The sequence below is a fragment of the Gossypium raimondii genome, chromosome 11 (genome assembly GCF_025698545.1).
Source record: "Gossypium raimondii isolate GPD5lz chromosome 11, ASM2569854v1, whole genome shotgun sequence".
NCBI classification, from domain to species: Eukaryota; Viridiplantae; Streptophyta; class Magnoliopsida; order Malvales; family Malvaceae; genus Gossypium; species Gossypium raimondii.
Genome location: NC_068575.1, coordinates 870942 through 896258, shown reverse-complemented (window position 1 = coordinate 896258; position 25317 = coordinate 870942). Strand labels below are relative to the sequence as shown.

Genomic DNA, 25317 nt, shown 5'->3' with positions numbered 1-25317 from the left:
GTATTTTATTAAAATACGTAATTAAAAATAATAAAGAGTCAACTAAAACCCAACTTACCCCCAAAATCCAACAATACACTCAAAATGGATCATTGCCTAAAACCTTCCATTAAATTATCATCATCCTTTACACTTTAGTACGGTATTTTGTCATCATATAATGGTCAAATTCTAACTTTAGTCTCTTTATTATATTTTAATTTGGGATTTAGTCCTTATATTTGATTTGGTATAATTTAATCCTTAATTTAATTATTGTTAAAATGTTGACATTGATTTTTATTAAGAACATACGTTTCCAACAAAAAATTTCATTTCAACTTAATGAGTTGAAAGAATGTTTTCAGTAAAAAAATCTTTATGAACATTTTAATTAAGGGTTTAATCAAATTGAGTTGAATTGAATAGTAATAAAATTGAACTTGAGCTCGACTCAAACTTAACCAACATCAATTTTCAAGTTACTTAAGTTCAAGCTTGGTTAAGTTAGTATACCAATTTTTATACTCGAACTATATCTATACAATGAAGGTGAAAATATAATTTTATAATATAAAAATATATTAAAATGAAAAACTTTATCAAGCTCACGAGCTATCGTCATCCCTGATTATAATAACCACGATACTTTATTCCAAATTGAACAATCATCTCCAATATTTTCAAAATGAAACCAAATAAACCAATCAAACTAAGAATCAACATGTACACTAATCTGGAACAAAGTGTAAAAAAAAAAAATTTGACCCGCAAATCAATACAAGCATATCAATTGAATCAATTTTTTTTAATTTTTAGCTATTTATTTAATTTGAACTAAACGGAACAACTGGATAGAGACGCTCATGAGTCAGGCCAAACCAAGTTCAGGCCATATCCAATCAAAATTTTAAGCGCATTTGCTATGCTCAACCCAAAAATGAGCTTAAAATTTTATCCAAACTCGACCCGAATAAAAATGCTAAAACTCAGACCCAGCCTAACCCGTATTAATATTTATATTATTTTTAAAATATAATCCATTAAAAAGAATAAAAATATTAAAATAAATATTCCTAACAAATTAAAAACAAATTCAGGCTAGGCTAGTTTGAGCTAAAAAAAGCTTACGTAAGGCCCAACCTATTTTCTAAACAGACCATATTTTTTACCCAAGCCCGTTTTTCGAGCATATATTTTTATCCAAACCCTCTCACTTTTCCTTCCAATCAAACCGGGTAACCCAGGACATAAGCTAGTCTACAACCAGACAAAAATTATGACCTGGCCGATTCAACCACCGAACTCAACAACATTTATCATTTCCCCTAACGATAATCAACAAAAAAAAAATGAACTCCTCAAGAAACATGACAAATCAAATTTGATTGTTTTTGATTCATTAAAATTTTGAGTTCAAAGGATGGACATTAATACATGAAAAACTACAAAATATCAAAAAACCAGTAAAAATCAAACGCCATGCAATGATGCTAAACCAAAAAACAATGACCATCCTCGTAATATACAATCCAAGGCTAAATTTCTAATCGATTTCGATATCGGTAGTAGCTCATAGCATCATCTTTTTTCCCAATCTGCTATTCTTCTGAAACGAGACCACCATAAAATCATAGTTTTACCTAGCTTACACCGGCATTACTTTCTCCCAGAAAATAATACGAATACTAGTTTGTCCCCCACGAAGGTAACGAATTTGTTTCAGGGTTTAGCATACCACCGAAAAGTGCCATATAAGTACCGGAAATTTTGGTATCAGCTCGGCTTGCTTGAATTTGTAGTTTGGTTTGATTCATCACCGTTCTCTTCTGAAGTAGTGTTATTCGAAATTGGCAATGGGACTTGATTAAATCCATTACACTTGACTGTACTCGGGAAAGTGTCGCCTGAGACACTGATCTTTTCCGGGTCAGAGGTTTTAGTAGTTAACTCGTCTGGTATATCTTGTTTTTGTAGTGTTTCCATGTACCGTAAAGATGGGACATCATCCTTGCAGTACCTTCGCCATATGTTCCGATATGTTGCCTCTAAACCGCTGATAAAGTTTTGTCCGTCACAGACAGGTGATTTAGACATAAGGTCTCGAAGACTCGTTCTTAGGTTCTGGAGAGCAGTGATGTCCGAAGCTAGTTTTAGTGCTAACTGGACGTATTCGTCTTCATTTCGAGCTATTAGATGTTGTAACCCTACATTGTAAGTACCCGGAATGCTAAATAAGTTAGCCGATGGTATGAAAAATCATGGTAAAAGTTCCATGGAAACTCCGTACTAGGAATCGGATTGCATTTTGTTCCCACTACTCAAAAAATGGGCAAAGTAGTCATTTAGATCAAATAGCAAATTCATCTTTTCTATTAAAAATTTCATCCTTTTCGCTGTTAAAAACTTATCTTTGTAAGTCAGCCTCAGATACACATGTATTTGATTATCTGTCAGTTACGCCAGTTTTTAACAGTAAAAATGGATGAAATTTTTAACAGAAAATACCATCTTGCTTTTTGATCTAACATATAAAGACTATTTTACTCATTTTTTGAATAGAGAGAAAAATACAATCTGACTCCTAGTACAGGACCTCCATGATAAAACAAACATAAAATCATCCTCACAAACATTAAGAGATGCGTCCTACCCAAAATGTTTAAACATCAAAGTGAAAAACCAGTAGAAAAAAATGCAAAGACCAAAGGGGATTAAGAGAAGCCAACGAAAAAAACGACATGAATAATAGATTAACAAGTAAATATGAAGTTCCTTACCAACTTTGCTGAGAAGACTGACACCGACATTGTGAGCATGTACTGAACCAGCCATGGTAACGCATGGTACTCCCATGTATAGAGATTCACATGTTGTCGTTGTTCCGGCATACGGAAATGTGTCCAAACTATACATAGAGATATGCAACAAGCATTAGAACTTTTACAAGTAAACTTGACTCATAAAAGCCAATGGGTCAAACATCTAGAGTGCATTCAAATATCAAAACTTGGAACTTTTACAATAAAATAAGCATTAAAATCCAAGCAACATAAGAATCTGCAACATGAAGAACATGATAAAAGTTTACCTAATATCCATAAGAGAATAAGCTTGCATATGGTCGTGGTTAAGAAGAATTAGAGGGAGAAGATCGACACGAAGCGATTCTAAACCGAGCTGCTCTAATGTTGATAGAAATTTCTGCCGAACACTGTCACAACAAAATGGCTTGCATTTTACCACGAGACGGGAATTTGGAACAGCACATAATATCCTTGCCCAAACTTGCAATACCTTGGGTGTTATCTGATAAAAGGTCCCAATAATAGGTTTACTACCAACGCCATTAGTAAAAACACAAGGTTTAACTTTTGGTCATGGTTACCAAACAGTACCTTTGCCAGATTATTAAAGCTGCCAAATGTAATAAAACCATTGGCAAGAGCAGGAGTTGGTGATACAGGTCCAGCCTCAGGTGAAGGGGTATAACAAAGGAAGCATTCCGGTAATCGAACCAACTCTTCAACATGCCTGCCATTAGGTATGATTATCGACCGTATAGAATCATTTATCATATCTCATCTAATTGAAAACGGAAATGGCTAAAGTAAAATCAAGACCTACTTCTGCTTTGTATCGGGAGGATCTGCGAAAGAATCAGTGATTCGGTAATCAATGGTAGGCAAACCGGTAGTATTGGGATAGCCAATCCAAGTTACCTACAGTAAAAGACATTCAAGAAATCAAAGACAACTCGAAATTTCCTAGTCTATCAAATGAAGCTTACCATAAAAGCAAAAGATTAAATTCTTCTATTAGTCCCTGTACTTTAATTTAATCAATTTTGGCCCCTTTACTTTCTGAATTTTGAAATTTTAGTCCTAACCCAAACAGTAGAAATTAAATCTGTTAGGTTAAATTCAATTACTAGTCCTCTACCATGTGTACAGTTGTAAATATGGTCCATATTCTCCAATTGTGTCATTTTAAGTCCCTATGCTTTTTTATTTTGAAATTTTAGTCTTAACACAAATTACAATCGTTAATCTATTAACTGAATTTTTAATATGTGAAAATAATAAGCTAACATGGCATTACGTATATGATAACAAGTTTGCACATTAGATTCTGGAAATAACATAACTTAATGAATTTGGCAGTTATCATGATGAGGAATAAAATTTTAAATTTTGGAAAGTACAAGATTACATCCACAACTTTTACAAAGTACAGAGACTAATAGCAGAATTTAACCAAAGCAAAATCACCAAAACCAGACATCTGAAAATCAACTCAAGTTCCATTCTAAAAGAGTTCTTCTATACACGAAAATTCTTTTTGTGCCATTGATGACAGAAGAACGTAAAGGAAGAAACAGTTAAAACCCGAAAATATGGTACCCTAAGCATACCTGGATGGGTGCAGGTCGACATGCCATTGTTCCCAATTTGTTGTTGGCTGTATGACCAGTAAGCTCTACCAAGATGTCAATTTTATCATCTCTAACCATGCTTGCAACCTTCTTTTCATCGATACCGTATATATCTCTCCATACCCCACCCCTTTTCAAGACTTTTTCTCTAAATCTAATAGTTTTTGCATCTGCCTGCAAAATCATAAGAATGTGAGTTCAGAAAGAAAGGTAATAGGTTGTTTTATAATAGCAATAGAACATCGAATCATAGCTCCTAATATTTGGCACGATAATTATCAATGAGGACCACCTAGTGATAATTAAAGAACAAATAGAGAATCACGATTATTTGAAGATAATCACAAACTCTGTTGAGAAAATAATTTCAATGAAAGGCTTCCAACAGATGAACCCGCATCGGGTTTAATCAAGGTGATTACTATCAATAGTTGACAAGATAGGAGTAAATTTAATGAAACAGTCTTGATCCTACAGTATCCTTGATGCTGTAGATTTAGTACCTTCACTACCGCAGAATAAACAACCACATGGTAGTTCCGATAGTCATGATAAATAAGAGGGGCTTCGATGAAATAAGACACGGAATGAGTGAAATAATCGGGAGAAATATATCCAATCACTAGAGGTCGTTCCGGATCTTTTGGATTGTCCCATGAATTGTATTGCGAATATAACCTCATAAATCGCCTTCCCCAGTCCCTGTTTAAAAAAAATCCAAATTATACCATAGAATCAAAACAGGATTATCCATTTCTTTTGTTTCGGAATCTGTTTAGTGCATACATCTCAGGGTATTGGAGATATCATCACAACACTTAAGATCAAATTCTCGAAATAGCTACCATTTTAATCATCCATTTCTTTTCCAAAATTCTATATCAACTTAAGCCTTTCAAGACAAGTTTTACTCGTCAGGACAAAATTATAAAAAGGAAATTTGGGTGATGCAAATCCCTCTGATCATTCTTAGATGCTCAGACAAATGCCACAAATTATTTGTAATGACTGCCAGATATTAACATGATGCTAATAGAAAATCGACCTTAAATGCAAGTTAGGGTGGTACGAATTCAATTAAACCTGTGAGCGTCAAAAAGTTTATCATCTCCTTCACTTATGTAGTTCATTGCCAACAGTCGGTTCTGCAAAAATAATTTGAAATAACAAAAGAGATCGATCAAAAAACAAAAAAAGCAATTACCATTTAATCTGATACAAGATTTATGAAATGGTACCTGTCCTGCATTACGAGAATCGGGATCTATCTTAAGGCACTGCTCATAAGCTGTAATAGCCATGGATATATTGCCAGCATCTCTGTAAAGAACCCCTGAAGAAAAAGGATATAAAGAATAAACGAAAAATATACATACAATGGGGAGAAAAAAAAAAAGAAGAGAAATTACGCAGGGACAAAGCCAGAAATTTTCTTTGGGGGAGCCGAGATAAAATTTTAAATTTTTGAGGGGCCCGAAGCTAAAAATTTTATTTTGAAAGGGCTTAGATTATGTAATTAATTTTTAGGAAGGGCCAAAATTAAAAAAAAAAATTGCATTTATCCAAATGATTAAAGGACTTAAAATGACTAATTTAGACTTGAGAGGGACTACTAATGATATTTTCCCATACGGCCAAGGGGTGCCAAATTATCTCACAACAATATAGATTTGGAGACAACATAAAGATTAAAGGGAAATACCTAAATTATTATATGCTTCGGCATATGTGGGACAGGCAATGATGGCTTTCTCGATCATGCTAGCAGCAGCATCCATTTTACCCTGTCAATAGCAAGCACATAGTCAATCATTGTTCGAGACAAACTCGAATCCAATAGTTATATTCATTATCAACATCAAACCTGAACTGTGTAGACAACACCAAGATTGTTCAATGACTGAGAGAAGTTTGGTTTGATTGACAAAGCCAACTGCAAGAAGCTATTATAATAAGCAATGAAGACCATGGAAAGAAATAAAGAAAGCTCAAAATGTTATACGAGCATCAAATGTTACTTGATAACACTCTACGGCTTTATCAAGGTTGTCTCTATCTTTGTATATTACTCCTAAGTTGTTACAGGCTTCGGCACAATGGGGGTTGAAGTGGAAAGCGAGTTCATAGTAAACAACTGCCTGCACAAACAAAAATTGATAGTTAAATCGCGATATGATGGCATCATTGCAGAACCTACGTATAAAGAATGTTTAAAAAATCTTTTACCATACAAACAGAATTTGAGTTCCTCAAAGAAAATTAACTTCTAAGCAAATACATCTTAAATAATAGTAAAAGTACCGTGGAGGCCATTGTACTAGGAGTCGGATTGCATTTTACCCTTTTTACACAAAAAATGGGAAAATTAGTCCCTGTAAGTTAGATAAAGAGAAATCTAGTCCTTCTATTAAAAATTCCATCCATATGAATTCGTAACAAAAAGAACCAGTTTACTCTTTGATCTAACATAAAGGGCCTAATTTGCCCTTTTTTAGTAGAGGGGGAAAAATGCAATATGATTCCTGGTACAGGGGCCTCCATGGTGCTTTTAGCTAAATAATAACTTACCATATCAAACTTCAGCATTTCACCATAAGCAACCCCAAGATTATACATTGCATCAGCATAGTGCCAATTATAAGACAAAGCCTTCTTGTAATATGCTACACCTTCGTTAATGTCTCCCTCCAACTTAACCTGAACAGACATATCACTGAATGCAAGATCAGGGACAGAACAACTTATTTCAAAGAACAATCAAGGCGACTTCCACGAACAAGTAAATAAGAGTTGACCAATACACGAAAAAGTTTGTTGATCTAATACAAGTGTTGGTGTTGGTTAAAGAATGAAGGTAATATGATAAAAGATTCCACAAAAAATTATGCATGTCAACACAAATTGTATTGTGTCACGAGCAAATAGTACACTAAGGTATTTGAGCTTGTTGATTGTAGAAGGAAATAACAATCACTAGAAGGGCTCTGTTGAAATATTTTAACGTAGAGTCACTCGATTATTCTGTTACAAATATGTAATGGAGCATCCTCATTCTAAGCTCCATGTACTTTGATGGACATCTACATGTATTTGATGCCTTGATGGTCATAAAGCTGAAAACAAGGTTTTACGTTCTAAGCTTCTGGTAGACACCTATAACACATGTTGAAGAGAACTACAAAAATGTAGAATATTGAGACTATATATTATGTAACTAAATCTTATCATGTTAAACACTGATCTTCAGCAACCACCAAATGTCCAAATTGAAACCATAGATGATGATGAAGTTAGAAAAATTAATAATTCTATGTAAATTTCATCAATAAAATGCACTGGCCATGCAAAAAGCTAAGTTCTTTCTATAAATGTCCATGCAAGTATAGGACATGTGGATACAAACACGATTCAATTTTCAACAAAATAAGCATCTTGCAAACAAATGATGCTACAATAACGAGGGATAGAAAGAACCTTTGTTCCCAAATCTGTCAATGCAATTGCCATATTGTTTTTCGCAATCTCAAAGTTAGGAGACACAGCTAGACATCTGGCAATAAAATAGTTAAGCAAATAGAGCATCAGTAGAGATAGAGGTGCCACTCAAATACACCAACTACAATTGAGGCCCAACGGGCAACCATATTAAGCAACTTAAAGCATATAACCTCTCATAACAGGCAATGGCTGATTCCAAGTCACCACGGTTTTTATAAATGACACCCATGTTGCAATATGCTTCAGCATACATGGGTCTCTCTAGTGCAGCCTTCTCATAGCAACTAAGGGCGGTATCATATTGCATCATCTCAGAATAGACAACACCGAGGTTATAATATGCAGGCTGTATAAATGAGGTATGAGGATATAAATATTCGTTCAACCTAAAAAGGAAGACCATATAACAGCACAATATGGGAAAATGGGAATTAGAAAGACCAAGCTACAACAAAGTTTAACATGGAGGATGAGAGAGAATAGCTTACAGCATAGTGCGAATCTATTTTAAGAGCTTCATAATACTTCTGGATTCCCTCCTGTGTATTGCCAGCTAGCTTTAAGCTAGTTCCAAGATCAGTTAAAACAATGGCTAAGCATTCCGCAGCTGGTTTGTATGAAGGGTCTGCACTCAGAGCTTTTTGATAAGACTGCACAAATAAACAAGTGAACTTCAATGCATCTACCAAACGGAACACTTATCATTGAGCCAAACAAAATTAATGATTAAAATCCTCAGGAGCATACCTCAGCTGCATCTACCAAACGACCTTCATCTTTGTACAGTATACCACAATGAGTAAGAGCACAAGCATTCTGAGGGTCCAACTTAATGGCTTCTGAAAAGCTCTCAAAAGCCGGCCCTCCCATGTTCTGCATTTGCAGGCATATTCCTTTACCAATGTGAGCTTCAATGCACCCACTATCTTTCTCCAAGACATCGTTATATATAGCAAGAGCGTCGGCAAATTTGTTACGGGACCGAAGAATGTTAGCATAAGAAAGAGAATCTTTCCCTTCTAATGCCTTTTGTGATGGAATCACATCAGCTGTTGAAACACTTGAACCAGGAGAGGACTTTGGTTCTTTTACAAAACCATTTTCTACAACCAGGTCCTTGTCTCTTTCATTTACATCTTTTACAGTCCAGGCCATCTATATAGAACTATATGTTCTCAGTTTTCTATACAAATATAATCAAAAACAGAAAAAATTAATCTTCAAAACCAGTAATGTGAGACCTCGACTGGCATTGTATGTATAATCTTTTAATGCTTACTAAGAATTTGATTAAATCAAACATGTATAACAAGAAATTTGAAGGGAAATATCCATTAAAGAAAAACAATTCTTTGCATTAAAGAATATCAATTAAATTATTAAAAAAATGACTTTTCAGCTTTTTGATCACTTCAAGAACATAAATTGAAACCCTAGATAAATAAAAAAAATAATCCAGGCAACCATTCCCTTTTAGCAAACTGATCAAATCCCATTAAACATTAAAACCCTAACAAAAAAAAACTAAAAAAATCCAAACCCCCCTAAAATCCTAAACATTTAACCAAACAAAAAACCACTTTCTAATTAAAAAAACAAAACTTCATAAACCCAACAAGCAAAAGAACAAGAACAAAAATTTAACACTTACTTTGAAGCAACCAAACTTCGCCAACTCCAAACTAAAACTGCATATCTAATGCCATAAACTACTCAAAAGAAAACTGAAAGAAGGGTGTAGGATAAGAGAAAAATGTGGGTGTAGTTTATGAATAATAATGGGTTAGTCGAGTTTAAGGAAAAAAGGAATAAAAACGGTAAGCTTTAGATTAAGAAAAGGTGTTTCTTCATGGTGTATTCATAAAAGAAAGGGGGAAATAAAAATGGGAGCTTTAATGGCGGGGCACCCTCTCTTTTTCTTTTCTTTTTTTTTTCTCAGAAAGAGAAGTGTGGGAAAGTGGCCTTAGGCGTTTGAAAGGGGGTGTTTCGATGGGTACCAAAGAGAACGAGACCCGGATTGGTGTAATGGGTCGGTCGGTAGGCCGGGTCGGGTCGGTCGACCATGGGCTAGCCCACCTTATTAAGTAGCCCTAAATATCGCCCCCAAGAAAATAACAAAAAAAAAAGGCTATAAATACCCTCCTTTTCTTCCCTCACTCGTCCATGGCTGTTCCAAATTACAAATTAGGGTTTTCTTCCCTCGCCGCCTCTCTCCATCGTTACCTTTCTTACTAATGATTCGAGTAAAATTTTATAAAATCAAAAGCGCAGCCCCTTAAGATCGCCTTCCTTTTCAAATTCAGTGGAAGCGTTTCGAGTCATAGCTGCGCAATAACAAATGTTTTGGGTTTTTCTCTTTAGGGTTTTCCTATCGAGATTCTCCCCTTTTTTTCCCTCCTGGGTTTTTTATTCTTGAGGCGTTTCTTTCTTTTGGATTTGTTCTCTCTTTTTTTTTCTCATATTCTGGAATCAGATATGGGTAGAAAAAAGATCAAATTCCAACTGAGAATTTTATATGCTCTCAACTATTTGAGGGGGGAGACAATCTTCTATTGATTTGATTTTTTTGTGATTTTCTTCTTGAAAAAAATTGTTGGAAAAAATAGGAATGGCAAGAGTGATGAATCAATTAGATGTGTGAATGGGGGTTGAAAAGTTTTTTTTAATTTCCCATTTTGAACTTAGTTTTTTGAGGCATAATAATTTGTCTGACTTGCCATTGTTATCTTCATTTCCATATTTAAAAAAAATCAGAACAGTTGATTTTAATTTAGAAAATAAATATTTCAAAATTTAAAATACCCATTTGATTTTATTTATCTGTATTCAGCTATGCTGCTTGGGTTTCTAGGCTACTGCAATTTTACATGTTTGCCGCAGTTAAAAAGGATAGATACTTTGTGGTCTTAATAGCTATTAAAATAGTGTTATTATTTAGTTTTAATTAAAAATTTTCAGATTTGTGCAAATTAATTTTTATATAATTTATATTTAGAATTTTAATGTAATTGTTAAATTTGGATTTTTTTAATAATTTTAAAAATTATATTTATAATTGAATTTAAAATAAATATTTAATATGTATTTAAGTTAAAATTTATTCTTTTTTGGTACTATGGAACAGTTAACAAAATTATGCATGCAAACAACTGTGGCTTGTTTTATCTGCCTACAGTAGTGGTACCAAGGTGGTTGATGAGTTTTGCTAGCAGCCTAGTAGCATCAACTCATCGAATGACTCCTGGGCCAAGTTTGCAATGTGGTCCGCCTCCTATTTTCCTCCCGCATGATATGGCTTATCCTTGTAACCCACCCTTCACTTACCAAAGCTAACGGTTCCTAACGTATGTATTCATGGGATGGTCGATGTCAAGAGGACGAGATAACAGTCGAACTACTAGCGGTGCATTGAGCCCGACAATAAGACTCGAAATATCAATGCTCTTGGCCGGTTGGAGGCCTCCCCGGATCTCCGACAATTCTGTTTATACACTATCCATCATTCTAGCCTTCAACATGAAGCCATGCACCTAAGCACCATTGGTATCTTGCAATGGACCTCCGGTAGAGGCCAAACACATTGTCACACGTTGTGCCTCATTCGTATTCAAAATATAGCACCTAATCGGAGGTCTTTGCCGTTGGACCCACCTTGGACCTTGATGGACCAGAGAAAACCAACGCATGACATGACCGAACGATATAGTATTGATCGAAATAATGAAAAAAAAATGATAATTTTGTCTCAAATATATATGGGAAAATTATTTTTCCATTATTGTTCAAAGAAGCAACATTGTAATGGTTGAGAGAAAAGGAAATACCAAGTATGAGAATCACTTTCGCGTTAATTAACTTTTTAAGACAATCCTACAATACTTACGTACATTCTTGCACATGAATACATTACACTACCTCAAATACTTGAGATCTCTTTGTTTGATATACAAGTAAGCCTCAATTAAAATTGGAGTCAAATATGATCAAATTTAATGACCGAGATTGGTTGGTTGGACTTGATTGTTCGATTAAATTAGTAATAGACTTGGGTATTGGTTTGAAAATAACCATTAAATTGGTGGAGTTAGAAATTAGTATAGATTGATTGAATCGAGCAAAAATTTGATTGAATTGGGCAATTGAATCAATTATTTAAATATTTTTAAAATTTTTAATTATTTATTTAATTGAATTGAACGAATTAATTGGATTGATAGGTGGGAATTTATTCTTGCATTAGTTTTTTTTTTGTCTAAGTTAGATTCTAAATTTGACAATTGTTCTCACATTGTCTAGCTTGGACTCTAAATTTGACAATTATTTTTACATTGAGGCATGGATTTTTCTCTTATTCAAATTAAGGCCTAAACTGACAATTATTACTCCTATACTCAACCCAACTATCGAGTAAGGATATAGAAATACTACATTTGTTGCCAGAGCAACCATAATTGTACTTCAATAAATAAGCATAACTTTTTACAAAAAAAAAAAAGAAACATCTTGATTTTTACTAAAATCTATTAAAATTATTACCCAAAATTTGTTTCGACAACTAATTATAAATCAGGACAAAAATGTCGTTACTGCCTTATAGGTATCGATACAGTTACTTAAAGTATCAATACCCCTATCCTAATATCGATAGGAATTTGAGTTTCGAAGTTCAGGAATAAGAAATTTCAAGTTTTTGGGACAATTTGCATGTTTACAAATATACAAATATAAAATCTACCATTAAAGATCAACTATTTTCTTGAACACATGATATTTTCTTAACGAACCTTATGCATATGCCATTCGTACCAAAGTTACATAATTATCGAAAATTTACGAAAAGTGAATTAAAGGACCTGAACTTATAAAAGTTTGATAATCGTATTTCAATAACTCTTTTCCTTGAATTTTTATTTTTATTTATATTTCTCATGCTTGTTCGTATATTAATTTTTCATTTTGTATTTCTACTCTATGAACCCAAATTTCTATTAAATGATTTTAAACCAAATCATTTATTATTTATTAATTTAATATTAAAGACATCTGATTAGAAATTATTAAAATATGTGAATTTAAAATTTATTTAATAAAATATTAATTTTAAAAAAATTAAAATCATATTTTTGTTAAGGTTAAATATTTTATATCAAATTGTAATGGTAAATTAAAATCATGCTATGGACGTTGATGCCTTGGATTCATCGGCTATAACGACGAAATCAGTGTATTTTTATAGCAAGTTGATTGCAAGAGCAGCAAGGCTGGCTTTGATTGCTGAAGAAGTGTGCTTTCTTGATGTGATTCCAGCTATAAGAAAGTTCTTGAAGGACACAATTGAGCCATGGCTGGATGGGACTTTTAATGGGAACGGTTTTCTGTATGAATCGAAATGGGGTGGAATTGTGAGTAAACAAGGGTCAAGGGATTCAGAGGCAGATTTCGGGTTTGGAGTTTACAATGACCACTCCTTTATGGAATAGCTGTCTTGACCAAGATTGACCCTGCATGGGGAAGGAGGTATAAGCCCCAAGCTTATTCACTTGTGGCAGGTTTTATGAACTTAGGCAGCCGATCGAATTCGAATTATCCACGAATGAGGTGTTTTGATTTCTACAAGCTCCATTCTTGGGCTGGAGGGTTGGCTGAATTTGCAGATGGAAGGAATCAAGAAAGCACTAGTGAAGCTGTGAATGGATTAAACTCTGCTGCACTAATGGGGTTAGCCTATGGAGACACCCATCTTGTTGCAACTGGTTCAACACTTACTGCACATGTGATTCAAGCAGCACAAACATGGTGGCATGTTAAGGAAGGAGATAATCTATATGGAGAAGAATTCACTAGAGAGAACAGAGTTGTAAGCGTTTTGTGGGCAAACAAGAGGGACAGTGGTCTTGGTTTGCTCCTCCTGACTGGAGAGAATGCAGGCTTGGAATCCAATTGCTACCACTGTTGCCTATCAGTGAGATATTGTTCTCTGACATTGAGTATACCAGACAGCTTGCGAACTGGACATTGCCAGCACTGGGAAGGGATGTTGTAGGAGATGGATGGAAAGGGTTTGTATATGCCTTGGAAGCAATTTATGACGAAGAGAGTGCTTTGGAAAAGATAAGGAACTTGTCCGGCCTTGATGATGGGAATTCACTTACTAATCTCTTGTGGTGGGTTCATAGCAGAGGTGATTAACTTGAAATTCAACATGGTGCAGAAGGGAAATGTTACTGAACTCAGTTCCTGCCATTTTCTTCTGTAATTGCTGCTTAATGGTATGCATGGTGCTTGCTGAGCATGATGTATACATCCAAGCTGAAAGGAGCTGTATATCTATATGTATATAAAATTCTTAATATTAATATATACCCTGGTGTTTCCATTTAAGCTTACTAATTTTGTAAATAATTAATTTTGTTGTGGGTCAGTTGTGAAAAAAAAAAAAGCTCCTTTTCGTCATTTAATTCCGGGGGTTATCAAATTCAAAAACCCTAACTATAAATTAATATAATTGATTTTTTAGCATCAGTTCGATAGCTTGAATCGTTCTAAGCAAAAGCGCTCTCAGAAAAAGCCCTAATTTCACAAGCCATGGTAAGTTTCTCTGAACATCTATTTCGATTCCTTATGTTTAAGCTATATCTTGTTTGGTTGCTGAGAAAAAAAGTTTAGGTTTTTGTTACAGTAAATTGTGAAGTTCAAATGTAGTAATGTAATCAACTCAGGGTTTTTTATTGTTTAAAAAAATTATGTTTCCATGCTTGAAAAACTGAAGCTAAAGGACTAGAAAGCAGAAATGTGCGATGCTTTTTCTTTGTATTAAATGGAAAATTTTCAAATTGGAACTGTTTACTAATTAGATTAGACTAGTTTTAAACTTGTATTAGCTGCTGAAGGTGTTCTTTTTTGAGATTGAAATGGAGTGAAGCTATCAATTATTTCCCAAACCCTAAAAAGCAATCCAACCTGACCTGAACGACTAATCCGGAATGTTCTGAGCTTATGATGAAGGACTTGAAAAACTTGAACTCCATATCTGAAATTCTGAATGATTGAACCCAAAACAACCCGAAATTGGCCAAAACCTGAAATGACTGGAAGAAATCGACCCATCCAATTGCGTTTTTTTCTTTAAATAGTTTTTATTAGTATAAGACATTTTTTTTGATCGAATTAAGTTTAAGCAGTGATATTTGAGGGATTCATGGATTTGTGGTATTTTGTAGTCGAGGAGGAAGGTTAGGGAGCCCAAGGAGGAGACTACTACCCTTGGACCTGCTGTACGAGACGGTGAGCATGTTTTCGGGGTGGCTCACATTTTCGCTTCCTTTAACGACACATTTATTGTAAGCAAATCACCTTTGTTTTACATTGATTTTTCTTCCCACTACTTCATTATGTTTAATTCACTATCATTGATTTCGCAGCATGTAACTGATTTGTCTGGAAGGGAAACAATGGTTCGCATTACGGGTATGGTTTCTTTTTGCTACATTGGGTTGTTGGTGTCATCGGCATCTCTAGATTCGGTTTTATGACAGACTGCGACAAGTAATTTGAAAGCCATTTGGAACTTTATATTAAAAATGGTTAATTAAACGTTGCAACCTGCTTTGATATACAAAGAGTAATGTTCCAACTTATTCCTGCCACAGGTGGAATGAATGTGAAAGCCGATAGAGATGAATCGTCCCCTTACGCAGCGATGCTTGCAGCACAAGACGTTTCTCAACGGTGCAAGTTCCTATTATCTCACCCTTCGAATTGTGGTGCAATATACTGTTCTACGCTGTGATAACTTAGTTGTTTCCATGTTTGTTATCCGCTGGAATTGGGCATTACTGCCCTTCATATAAAGCTCCGAGCTACCGGAGGGAACAAGACAAAAACACCTGGTCCTGGTGCCCAGTCCGCACTTAGAGCTCTTGCTCGATCTGGCATGAAAATCGGTCGCATCGGTACAATTCTTTCATCTTATTTCTCTCGGTTTTATTTTGTCGATTCACTTCAAACTCATGTAAACTGACATGTAACGTTTTTGTTTACTGAAGAGGACGTTACCCCCATTCCCACTGACAGTACCCGAAGAAAGGGTGGCAGACGTGGAAGACGGCTGTGAATCTACCGAGCCCGTTGTTGCCACCGGGGCTGGCTGTTTCAACGCTCGGAGGTTATTTATTTATTTATTTGTTGAACACTTTAAAGTAGTTCCTTGGTAGATTTTGATCTTACTTGACACACGAAATTTTGAATTTTGTTTTATCATTATTGAGTCAAGTTTAAGTGGCTTTAGTTAAATTTAAGGGTTAATATACTTTTTGTTATTTAAGTTTGGTTTTCATGTTCAATTTGGTACTTGAATTTTTATCTTAATTTACCTTAGTTTAGTTTTAATATTCAATTGAAACTCGAGGTTTTTTTTCTTTCCAATTTAGTACTTAAGAATTTGTGAATTTTCTTCAAATGTCAATTTGGTACTTTTTTTAGGGAATTAAATATTTATGTCTTTTTTTTATTACAAGACATGATGTCATTTGATTCGGATACACATTAAAGTTAAATGTATTAACCCTAAATTTAAATTTATATTGAAAAATAAAATCAACAAAACAATTTCTTTAAAATTAATATAAATAACATTATTTTTATTTTTATAATTAATGTTAAATATTTTATTAATAAAAGTGTTAAAAAAGTGTCCAAAATTGAATTTTACATTAAGGTTAGTTAAGGACAAGTATTTTGTCATCCATTTGTGGTTAAAATAAAATTTAATAAGAATCAAACAATCAATAATTGTTTGGTGTAATAGTAAAATATATTACACTTTCAAGGAAGAACATTGATTTGTATATTAAAGATGAAGTAATTAAGAGGAGCAATCACGAATTTTGAACATAAAGGGTAATCACGAATTCTAAATATTGACCATAAAACGGATATGGAAGATAAAACAAAAAGTAAATCAAATAACCTCTAATATGGACCATGAAATGAACATCAAATCAAATAACTTACACTAAAACGAACATAAAAATACAAAAGAAAAATCAAATAACTCACAGTGAAACGAATATAAAAAAATACAAAAGAAAAACGAATCAAATAATCCCTAATATGAACATTAAAAAAAATTGAATCAAACAAAATAATTAGAGGTGTCCATGGGCCGGGCCAGATTCGGGCTGGACCCAGAATTTTTTTGGCCTGGCCCGGCCCAAAATATGGGCTTGAAATTTTGTCTAGGCCCGACCCGGGAAAAAATACTAAGCCCGGGCCTGGCCTATTTTTTAATAAACACCAAAAAAATATTTTAAAAATAAAAAATAAAAATATTTTTAAAATATTTTAAAATTAAAAATTAAAAATTAAAAATATATATTTATTATATCCGGGCCGGGCACGAGCCAAAAAATGGTGCCCGAGGCCCAACCCGTTTTATAAACGGGCCTCTTTTTTTGCCCAAACCCATATTTCGGGCATATATTTTTACCCGAACCCTCCCATATTTCGGGCGGCCGTCGGGCCAGGCCGGGCCACCCGACCCATGGACACCTATAAAAATAATCTATTATAAAATAAGTCTAATCATAAAATTGGGTTTATTAAGCCCATTAAAAGCCCATTATATCGTCCTTCTAAAAGGAAAAACCTAATACTTCATCACTTCGAAAGCCGTAGAAAAACCAGTATAAAACCCTAACAATCCGCCGCTAAGCACAGCTTAAATCGAAAGAAAAAAAGATGCAGATATTCGTGAAAACCCTAACCGGCAAGACCATAACTCTCGAGGTCGAGAGCAGCGACACCATCGATAACGTCAAAGCCAAGATCCAAGACAAAGAAGGTAACTTTCACCCATTGCCTGTTCGTTCCCAAAGGTTTCATTTCTTTCTTAAAAATCACAAATTGGTCTTTTTAAATAAGTTCTAACTTTGATGAACTAACAGGAATTCCCCCGGACCAACAACGTTTAATTTTTGCTGGTAAACAACTTGAAGATGGCCGTACATTGGCTGATTACAACATTCAAAAAGGTTTCTCTATTGGATTTTTTAAAAATAATTTTAGTACTTTTTTTTTGTTCTTTTATATTTGATTACAATGTTTTAACTGGATTTTTGTTCTTTTTGGTTTAGAATCAACGCTTCATCTTGTTTTAAGGTTGAGAGGTGGAATTATTGAGCCTTCTTTAATGGCTTTGGCTCGTAAATACAACCAAGACAAAATGATTTGCCGCAAGTAAGCCCCTTTTTTATTTTCTTTAATGGATTTGGCTAGTAATGTCGGAATTACCTGATCATATGAATATGGCATGAATACACAAATGTTTATGAATATACGAATTGTTAAGAAAGCTGGCAATATCAAACACAGCTTGATTATTGGACATTGACACTGAAAATAGTAACCAAAGTAGGAATATGACATGAATGCACTAATTGTTAAGGGAACCTGGCGAAGAATAGCTAAAATACTACCAGGACATGCACAAATGGATCTAAGGAGGCCTGGTGATATCGAACATTGCAATGGAAATGGTAATTAGAACCTATCATGATGTGAATAGACGAATTTTGAAGGGGACCTAACTTAACCTCTACTGTTTATTTGAAATGGGATAGAGGTCATACAAGGTCCCTAAAGTGATTGTTAAACCATTCCTCTACTTTGTCAGCTGATCTAATTTTGCAGGCAGTTGATTTTCATGAATGGTACAATGAAATGATGCAAATAAATTAATTTCATGATTTGTTGTGTTTGGTATTGGTGAATGAACATGGATACACTAATTGTTAAGTAGGGGTGAAGCTAGAAATTTTTTTTGGAGGGGGCAAGATTAAGTTATATATTGTTATAAGAGTTAAAATGTAATTTTATCTTTGTATTGGCTTATATCTTTGTGGTTTTTAAAAGGACTAAATTTAAATTCAAACATTTGGGGGGGCTAAATTATAATTTTATCATATATTAACTTAAGATATTAAGAATTTTGGGGGGTCAGTGCCCTTGCTTGCCTGCAGATGTCGAACATAAGATGAATACACGTGAAAGAATAACAACAATATGAACGGGACATGAATACACTAGTTGTCAATGTGCTTTGGCAATATCTAGAACTCAGAACGTGATATGAACACATGAACTGTTAAGGGGACCTAACTTAACCTCTACCAATTGTTTCAAATGGGATAGAGGTCATACGAGGTCCCAAAAGTGATTGTTAAACCATTCGTCTACTTTGTCAGCTGATCTAATTTTGCAGGCAGTTGGTTTTCATGAATGGCACAATGAAATGATGTAAGAAATTAATTCCTTGATTTTTCTAGTGTTTTTATTGTTGAACGGTGGGACTACAAGTTGAACCCTCTTTTGAAGTGTATAGTATGAAGAGGAGGGCATCCTAGGGGTTTTTTTAATAAAAATTATTAATTACGAAAATGATAATTGGATCTAGATTATTTATGAAAATGGGGTGTCTTTTTTTACAGTAACTTTAGGTGCCGCTTGACACATTGGTGGCATTGGTGTTTTTTTGAAAATTTGAAAAAAAGGTCTGATAGGAAAAAAAAGCTGAAAAAATAAAGAAAAAATGTTTTTTAATTGGTGCCGCCAATGTTTCAGGCGGCACCTGCTTGCTTAAATAAAAAAAAGTTGGTTTCCTCTCTTTTTCTTTTCAACTCGTCTGGTTTGGTAAATGAAAATGCAGAGAAAAGGCACTTAAAACCTGAGAGTAGAAATGGTTTTCGGTAAAGTGAGGTGAGTGGTATTTTGGTGTTGGAACGATAAACCAGTTTTTTTTCACTTTTTCAGCCTTTCCTTTTCCTATCAGATTTTTTTAAAATTCACCTGTTTTACCAATGTGTCAGTCGACACTTAAAAGTTATTGTAGAAAACATCTCATTTTCGTAAATAATTTAAATTTAATACTATTTTTGTAATTAATTATTTTTTATATTATTTAAAAAAACTCGCATCGTAGTTCCCAAAACTAAAATTCCCACTCTGTTAACCATGTCAACTGATCTAAAGTTTATTTGCAGTTGATGTTCTAGTGTGGGACATGAAAATGCTGTGCTCATGTTTGATATAAGTTGAATGGCCTAGTGGCAAGAACTACTTAACTCGGATATGCACTGATTGCTGCTTTGCTCTATTTCCTTTATGGATGGCAAAATGAACCCAAGACTCCTAATTCCCCTAGACCCGATTAGACCAAAAGCCGAAAAAACCCGAACCTGAAATGCAAACTTTGCATTGTGCATCATTGTAAATAATATATCTCCTTATTTTCTGCGTGCTAGGTGTTATGCTCGGTTGCATCCGAGAGCGGTGAACTGTCGCAAGAAGAAATGTGGTCATAGCAATCAGGTATGTGCTCGTGTATAGAACCTGTATTTCGGGTTTGAGCTCGTTGCAGTGAACTAATTGTTCATTTCTCTTATTGCAGTTGAGGCCCAAGAAGAAGATCAAGTAAACTATGACTGACTATGGTGGTTTATGTCATAGCTGGATATGGCTGTTGTTGAGAAGTTTTTGAGTTATAATTGAGGTTAAAAATTATACTTTTTGACTATGTTTGGGCTAGTCCTCTTTTGGGTTGCAATAATATGCACAAAATGTTGTTATTATGCTTTCAATGTTTTTACTTTATAATATTAGAGCTGTAATCCCGATGAAACAGTTTTATCATGCAATATATAGTGCATTTATAACACGCAGTTCTTAAAAGAGAAACTAGTCAACAACTAGACAAGCAAGGTTAAACAAACAAATCCATCAACTGGATATTTTAAATCATTATAAAATCTTTTTTTCATTTTATATAAAGCCTAAGAAGATATCACATCATTTCATTTAAATTCAAAAGGATAAATATCTTTTAATTTTGTGTAATTATACACATGAAACTTGAATTGTAGTTCTTGTGAATATATGATACTTTGATTTTGATTCAATAGTATAAATTTAAAGAAGTAGATGCATATATTTATTTTCATATTGGATTAATATAATTGTTTGTGTATGTAATATATCAACGTAAAATAGTGTTAATTCGATAAAAACAATTAAATTTCTATACCATATCTTTTAATAATTTATAATATAAATGTTTATATTTCTACTTGAAAAGCTTATAAGTTAAAAATAACTTTACCAGGAAGTTATCAACAACTGGGTGCTTGGTCTAGTGGTATGATTCTCGCTTCGGGTGCGAGAGGTCCCGAGTTCGATTCTCGGAGCACCCCTACAGTAAAACTTTTTTTTTAAAAGGGAAAAACGGCAAATTTAAGTTGTCGTTTTGAAAACGGGGTGCGCAATGCGCTCAGATTACTTTTCCCTCCATTATTTCATTTTGCCGCCATAAAAAACCTGTCGTTCTCTTTTTAAGCCTTCTGCTATTGTCTTTTCCTTAAACCCTAAATCTAAAAAAAAGGAATCCTCTTATCGCTCAATCAGGTAATTTTTTCTTTCTACATTACGATCTGTTTGTTTGATTGTTTCCTAAGAAAGTCAATTAAATCTCTTTTGAAATGTCAATTTTCTTTTAGGTTTTTCCTCAGCTGTTAACTGTTCACCATAATCAAATTCAATCCTCACTGAATTCACTAGTAGTTTGATACTGTACGTCCTATATCACGGCCTTTCTTTTCTTTTTATTTTTTTCTATAATTTTGTTTAATACTATTCATTGTGAAGAACGAAAAGAATTTTCATACCCGCTTATGATTATATGAAATGAATAGATCCGCACTGGCACAACGTTGACTCATATTTAGATTATTTAAATTATTTTTTATTTCCTAGAAATTGTTTTATGAAGAGTCGATTTTGTTGAGCATCCTTAGGTTATGGTTAATTAGCTTCCTTGCTTGATTTCTTTGACCTTCGATGAACGTTCTGGGTATTTAATTTTTGTAGAAAATGGTGAAATTTCACTTTTGGCCTCGTTAAAATTTATAATTCAATTAAAACCCTTTGGGTATAGAGTTTCTGATTTTTGCCTCGGACAATTTATATTTTTATCTCAGTCCCTAAAAATATTTTCTTGCTTTGCCCCTATTTGCGAATGGTTGTAATGTGAGAAGATTGTAGATTGCCTATCATGTTTTGACTTTTTCCCTTGTAATCAGTGATAACAATTTGGTCATCTTTCAATTAGAAATCCATGTTTTTAGCTTTTGGTTTGGATTAAAGTTGTTTGTTTTCTGGTTTGCTATTATATCTAGAAAAAAGAACAATTGTGATTGGAAATTACTTTTCACATTAGTAAAATAAAAGTATTTTGGATGCTCTCTTATTTGCCATGCAAGATATGGATACTTCAAGCCCTGCAGCTTTTGTCAACGGAGGGTTGCTACGCATGCATGTTGGACGTAAGGTGCGAACGGTGATTCAGGTTACTCGATCTGATGCCGGATCTGTGATGGGAAAGTCTACCGATGGTTGTCAACTTGTTGTAAGAGGCTCTCCTCCTGCTCCTCTTACAAGTTATGTTGAGGTTATTGGTGTTGCTGAGAATGAAAATTCCATCCGAGCTGAACTATGGACCAACTTTGGTGACTCATTTGGTATGCCTTTCTACTCCGTATGAAAATAATTAAATATCTTTTTGAACAACGCATTTTAGGTTTTAAACTTTGTGATTTGGGTGTTACATAAAGGTCTCTGCTTGAGCTTTCTGACAAAAGTTGCCTGTTTTTCACAATGTTGATGGGATTTATTATCTATGCAATTTAGAAGAACAAAATACTTGTGCTTGATACTTGTTTTGACCCTTGTACTATAGTGAAACTTTCACTTTGGTCTTTTTACTATTTTTTTGGTCATTTTACCCCCTCTATTTTCATTTTGTCCATCACATTAGTCTCTTGATCATTTTCTTTAAAGAAAATTCCCACATGATCAAGGGGCTAATGTGATGGATGGAATCAAAGTAGAAGGGCAAAGTCCAAAAAAATAGTAAAAAAGGCCAAAGTGAGAATTTCACTATTGTAAAGGGGTCAAAACAAGTATTAAGCCAAATAGTAAAGTTGCAAAAATGTAAATGCTTGCTGATTAACATGAAAATGGGCATAGAGCGAATATGCTGAACTAAAATACCAAGTTTTCATTGCTTGACAAAATCTGTTATTTTTAGCCAGGAAATGAACTGTTCGATGGATAAGTATTATAATGAAAGTTTACATTGTGTCTATTTGAAGCGGTGGAAGTTGAATTGTTTATAATTGTTTTACTATGCAAATGTTCTTGTTAATTGTTCCTTTTTTTTTAACCTTCAATTCATTTTAATGGTTTTTTTTAATTTATTTTGCCTCTGAAAAATATTTCCATTACATTTTCAACAATGGCAGATGCATCCAACTATGATCAGCTCTGTCAGCTGGCAAATGGGGAGTTGAAACACCTATTCCTGTAGTTTCTTTCACATAGTCTTTATCAAAGTGCTTTTAGCTAACAATGTACTAGGTATTATATGGCACCGGACATTAGTGTGTTTCTAATACGGGTATGTTTAAATATTAAATTTTTTATATATATATTTAATGGATCTTTGAAGAGTTATGTCTCTATTTTAATATCTTATTACACTTGTGTTAAATTATATGTCGAATATTTTAAGATAAACAACAGGTGGAATTGAACATTTGGCCATAACAAAGTTGTGGTTAAAGATTCATTTGATGTGGTTTTTTATTTTTATTTTTGTTATTTCATGGTGCTTGTTATTCAAAGGTGTGGTTTTGAATCAGACTCATATTGAGTAGTGCTTTGAGTTTTCTTTTAGTTCTCTTGCCTAAGTCTAGGTTAAGTTTGGAAGCTTGTAACATGTTTCATTATTAAAAAGAATATATTAAAATTTTATGTTTTCTGATTTGGGCTTAGCTAGCTAATTGGTCGGGTTAATTAGATGGGATACTGAGTATTGTTAGTTATGTAATTTTTTTTTGCTTTAATTTGATTAATTTTAAATTTTGTATTTTTAAAATTGATGAATTTTAATTTTAATAATTTTGAATTTTAAAATTTTAATCATGGGTTATTAATTTTTTACTTTTATGTAAAATTATAGGTTTAATTTATGTTATTCAATAATAAATGTTATATCTTATTAATGGTTATTTTGGAAGTAATATGTGAAATAGTAATTTGATATGATATTTTTATCTAATAATTTATTTGTCATGTAAAATTTTAAAAATATTTTAATTTACCGTAATGCAGTTAACAAATTATTTATATTATAATGTTGAAATTTTAAATTTTAAAAATATATTTTAAGAATTTTAATAATTAGTTTGATGGTTAATGGATGTTTACTTGTAAATCTCTTTCGAATATGAGTGTATGTGATATTAACCTTTTAATAGTAAGGTAAGTTATTGTAGACATTGATCGAAGCCATTGCCATGATTGGTCGCTTGGGAGAGGTAAAACAGATATGAAAATTTTATTTTGTTGAATTTCAAAGACACTGTTTTCAAATATGCATATGTAAGAGTGTAATCAAGTCGAATTAAGCTTGAGAATTGTCTAGTTTGAGCTCAATTCGAAATTGAAAGTTTGTTACTTTGCTTGAACTCCACTCGAGCTTGTTTATTAATTTTTGTATTTAAATTTAAACATGGCTTGATAATTAAGTGTAGAGTTAATAATATATATTAAGAATAATAATGTAATTTAATAGTATAAAAATATAAAAAGCCTAATAAAACTTGTGAATTGTTTAAGTTAAGTATTACTAAGTTCGAATTCGGTTTGATAATTTGTCAAATCAAGTTTATCAACTAGTTTGAGCCATTAGTTCGATAAATGCTTCAGGTTAAAAGAAAATCCTTGCAAATGTGAAACCATGATCATCGTCATCCTCATTGTAGACTTTAGTATTTGCATATGCACTAAAAGAAGTTGCAAAAGATTAGATATATCGAGTCAACTGTTTGCAATATGAATTGTGATCATTTCGTCATGTTCGATTTCCATCATTTTTTGCAATGATCTGATTCATCGGTGTGCCATTATCAGTGTTCATTTACTCACTCGAATTTCAAAGGGTTCAATTGAGACACTTGTACTAATCATTCTTCTTCTATGTTCCATCAGTTGTCCTCAAGGCAGCCCAAAACGGCATATCCTTTACGAGAAAGCCGGACATTTTCAGGTAGATTACTAGTTTTCATAACAATTTTTCGACATTCACTGTTTGACAATTACAGGTACCTCACTTAGAGTATCCAAACACGGGGGATGCAAATGTTTGAAAGTGCTGAAATAATAGCGCACTTAAGAGCTACCTATGCTGAATGCTAATGAAAACCCTTCCCATACATGTTTTCCTTATTGGACCATAAATTAGTTGGTATCAATAAAAAGGGATTGAATTAATCTTTATACAAATTGTTCAGAAC

General features: G+C 33.4%; 5 protein-coding genes and 2 non-coding genes across 12 annotated transcripts; 6 read left to right on the top strand and 1 right to left on the bottom strand.

Moving 5' to 3' along the window:
* Positions 1 to 1346: 1346 nt before the first annotated feature.
* LOC105761734 (probable UDP-N-acetylglucosamine--peptide N-acetylglucosaminyltransferase SPINDLY) lies at positions 1347 to 9883 on the bottom strand. Of its 4 annotated transcripts, none has more exons than XM_012579628.2 (18): positions 9564 to 9883; positions 8660 to 9095; positions 8401 to 8562; positions 8083 to 8258; positions 7889 to 7964; positions 6983 to 7111; positions 6433 to 6552; positions 6279 to 6347; positions 6117 to 6198; positions 5653 to 5747; positions 5498 to 5559; positions 4918 to 5116; positions 4394 to 4588; positions 3607 to 3701; positions 3378 to 3513; positions 3071 to 3288; positions 2760 to 2887; positions 1347 to 2186 (listed from the first exon to the last, which is right to left on the bottom strand). In XM_012579628.2, the coding sequence occupies exons 2-18, from the start codon at positions 9065 to 9067 to the stop codon at positions 1756 to 1758; spliced, it is 2781 nt and encodes a 926-aa protein (XP_012435082.1). In that variant the 5' UTR covers positions 9068 to 9095; positions 9564 to 9883; the 3' UTR covers positions 1347 to 1755. The 4 variants fall into 4 exon arrangements, with proteins under 4 accessions (XP_012435082.1, XP_052480208.1, XP_012435083.1 ...); XM_052624248.1 differs by having other exon boundaries at positions 8660 to 9077; XM_012579629.2 differs by having other exon boundaries at positions 8660 to 9067.
* A 635-nt stretch (positions 9884 to 10518) lies between these two features.
* LOC128035168 (small nucleolar RNA Z266) lies at positions 10519 to 10634 on the top strand. The gene has a single exon (XR_008191569.1). It is a non-coding gene; the product is annotated as a small nucleolar RNA Z266 (small nucleolar RNA).
* A 2455-nt stretch (positions 10635 to 13089) lies between these two features.
* On the top strand, positions 13090 to 16204 carry LOC105801405 (probable endo-1,3(4)-beta-glucanase ARB_01444). Its single transcript, XM_012632708.2, is given in 7 exon segments — positions 13090 to 13375; positions 13378 to 13803; positions 13806 to 14500; positions 15133 to 15252; positions 15334 to 15457; positions 15562 to 15864; positions 15958 to 16204. Coding segments are annotated over 3 exon segments (1008 nt in total). The 3' UTR covers positions 14102 to 14500; positions 15133 to 15252; positions 15334 to 15457; positions 15562 to 15864; positions 15958 to 16204.
* On the top strand, positions 14131 to 16025 carry LOC105761738 (40S ribosomal protein S14-2). Its single transcript, XM_052624514.1, has 6 exons — positions 14131 to 14181; positions 15133 to 15252; positions 15334 to 15379; positions 15562 to 15640; positions 15710 to 15864; positions 15958 to 16025. The coding sequence occupies exons 1-6, from the start codon at positions 14131 to 14133 to the stop codon at positions 16023 to 16025; spliced, it is 519 nt and encodes a 172-aa protein (XP_052480474.1).
* A 1355-nt stretch (positions 16205 to 17559) lies between the features above and the next one.
* LOC105761740 (ubiquitin-60S ribosomal protein L40) lies at positions 17560 to 20622 on the top strand. 2 transcript variants are annotated; one of them, XM_012579634.2, is made up of 5 exons: positions 17564 to 17753; positions 17857 to 17943; positions 18046 to 18148; positions 20212 to 20278; positions 20358 to 20622. In XM_012579634.2, the coding sequence occupies exons 1-5, from the start codon at positions 17651 to 17653 to the stop codon at positions 20382 to 20384; spliced, it is 387 nt and encodes a 128-aa protein (XP_012435088.1). In that variant the 5' UTR covers positions 17564 to 17650; the 3' UTR covers positions 20385 to 20622. The 2 variants fall into 2 exon arrangements, with proteins under 2 accessions (XP_012435089.1, XP_012435088.1); XM_012579635.2 differs by lacking the exons at positions 20212 to 20278; positions 20358 to 20622 and adding an exon at positions 18357 to 18602 and having other exon boundaries at positions 17560 to 17753.
* Positions 20623 to 21084: 462 nt separating this feature from the next.
* Positions 21085 to 21156, top strand: TRNAP-CGG (transfer RNA proline (anticodon CGG)). Its single transcript has one exon. It is a non-coding gene; the product is annotated as a tRNA-Pro (tRNA).
* A 74-nt stretch (positions 21157 to 21230) lies between these two features.
* On the top strand, positions 21231 to 23473 carry LOC105761741 (replication protein A 14 kDa subunit B). 2 transcript variants are annotated; one of them, XM_012579636.2, is made up of 4 exons: positions 21283 to 21367; positions 21460 to 21532; positions 22222 to 22479; positions 23263 to 23473. In XM_012579636.2, exons 3-4 carry the CDS (start codon positions 22224 to 22226, stop codon positions 23325 to 23327), a joined length of 321 nt encoding a protein of 106 aa, XP_012435090.1. In that variant the 5' UTR covers positions 21283 to 21367; positions 21460 to 21532; positions 22222 to 22223; the 3' UTR covers positions 23328 to 23473. The 2 variants fall into 2 exon arrangements, with proteins under 2 accessions (XP_012435092.1, XP_012435090.1); XM_012579638.2 differs by lacking the exon at positions 21460 to 21532 and having other exon boundaries at positions 21231 to 21367.
* The last annotated feature ends 1844 nt before the right edge of the window (positions 23474 to 25317 follow it).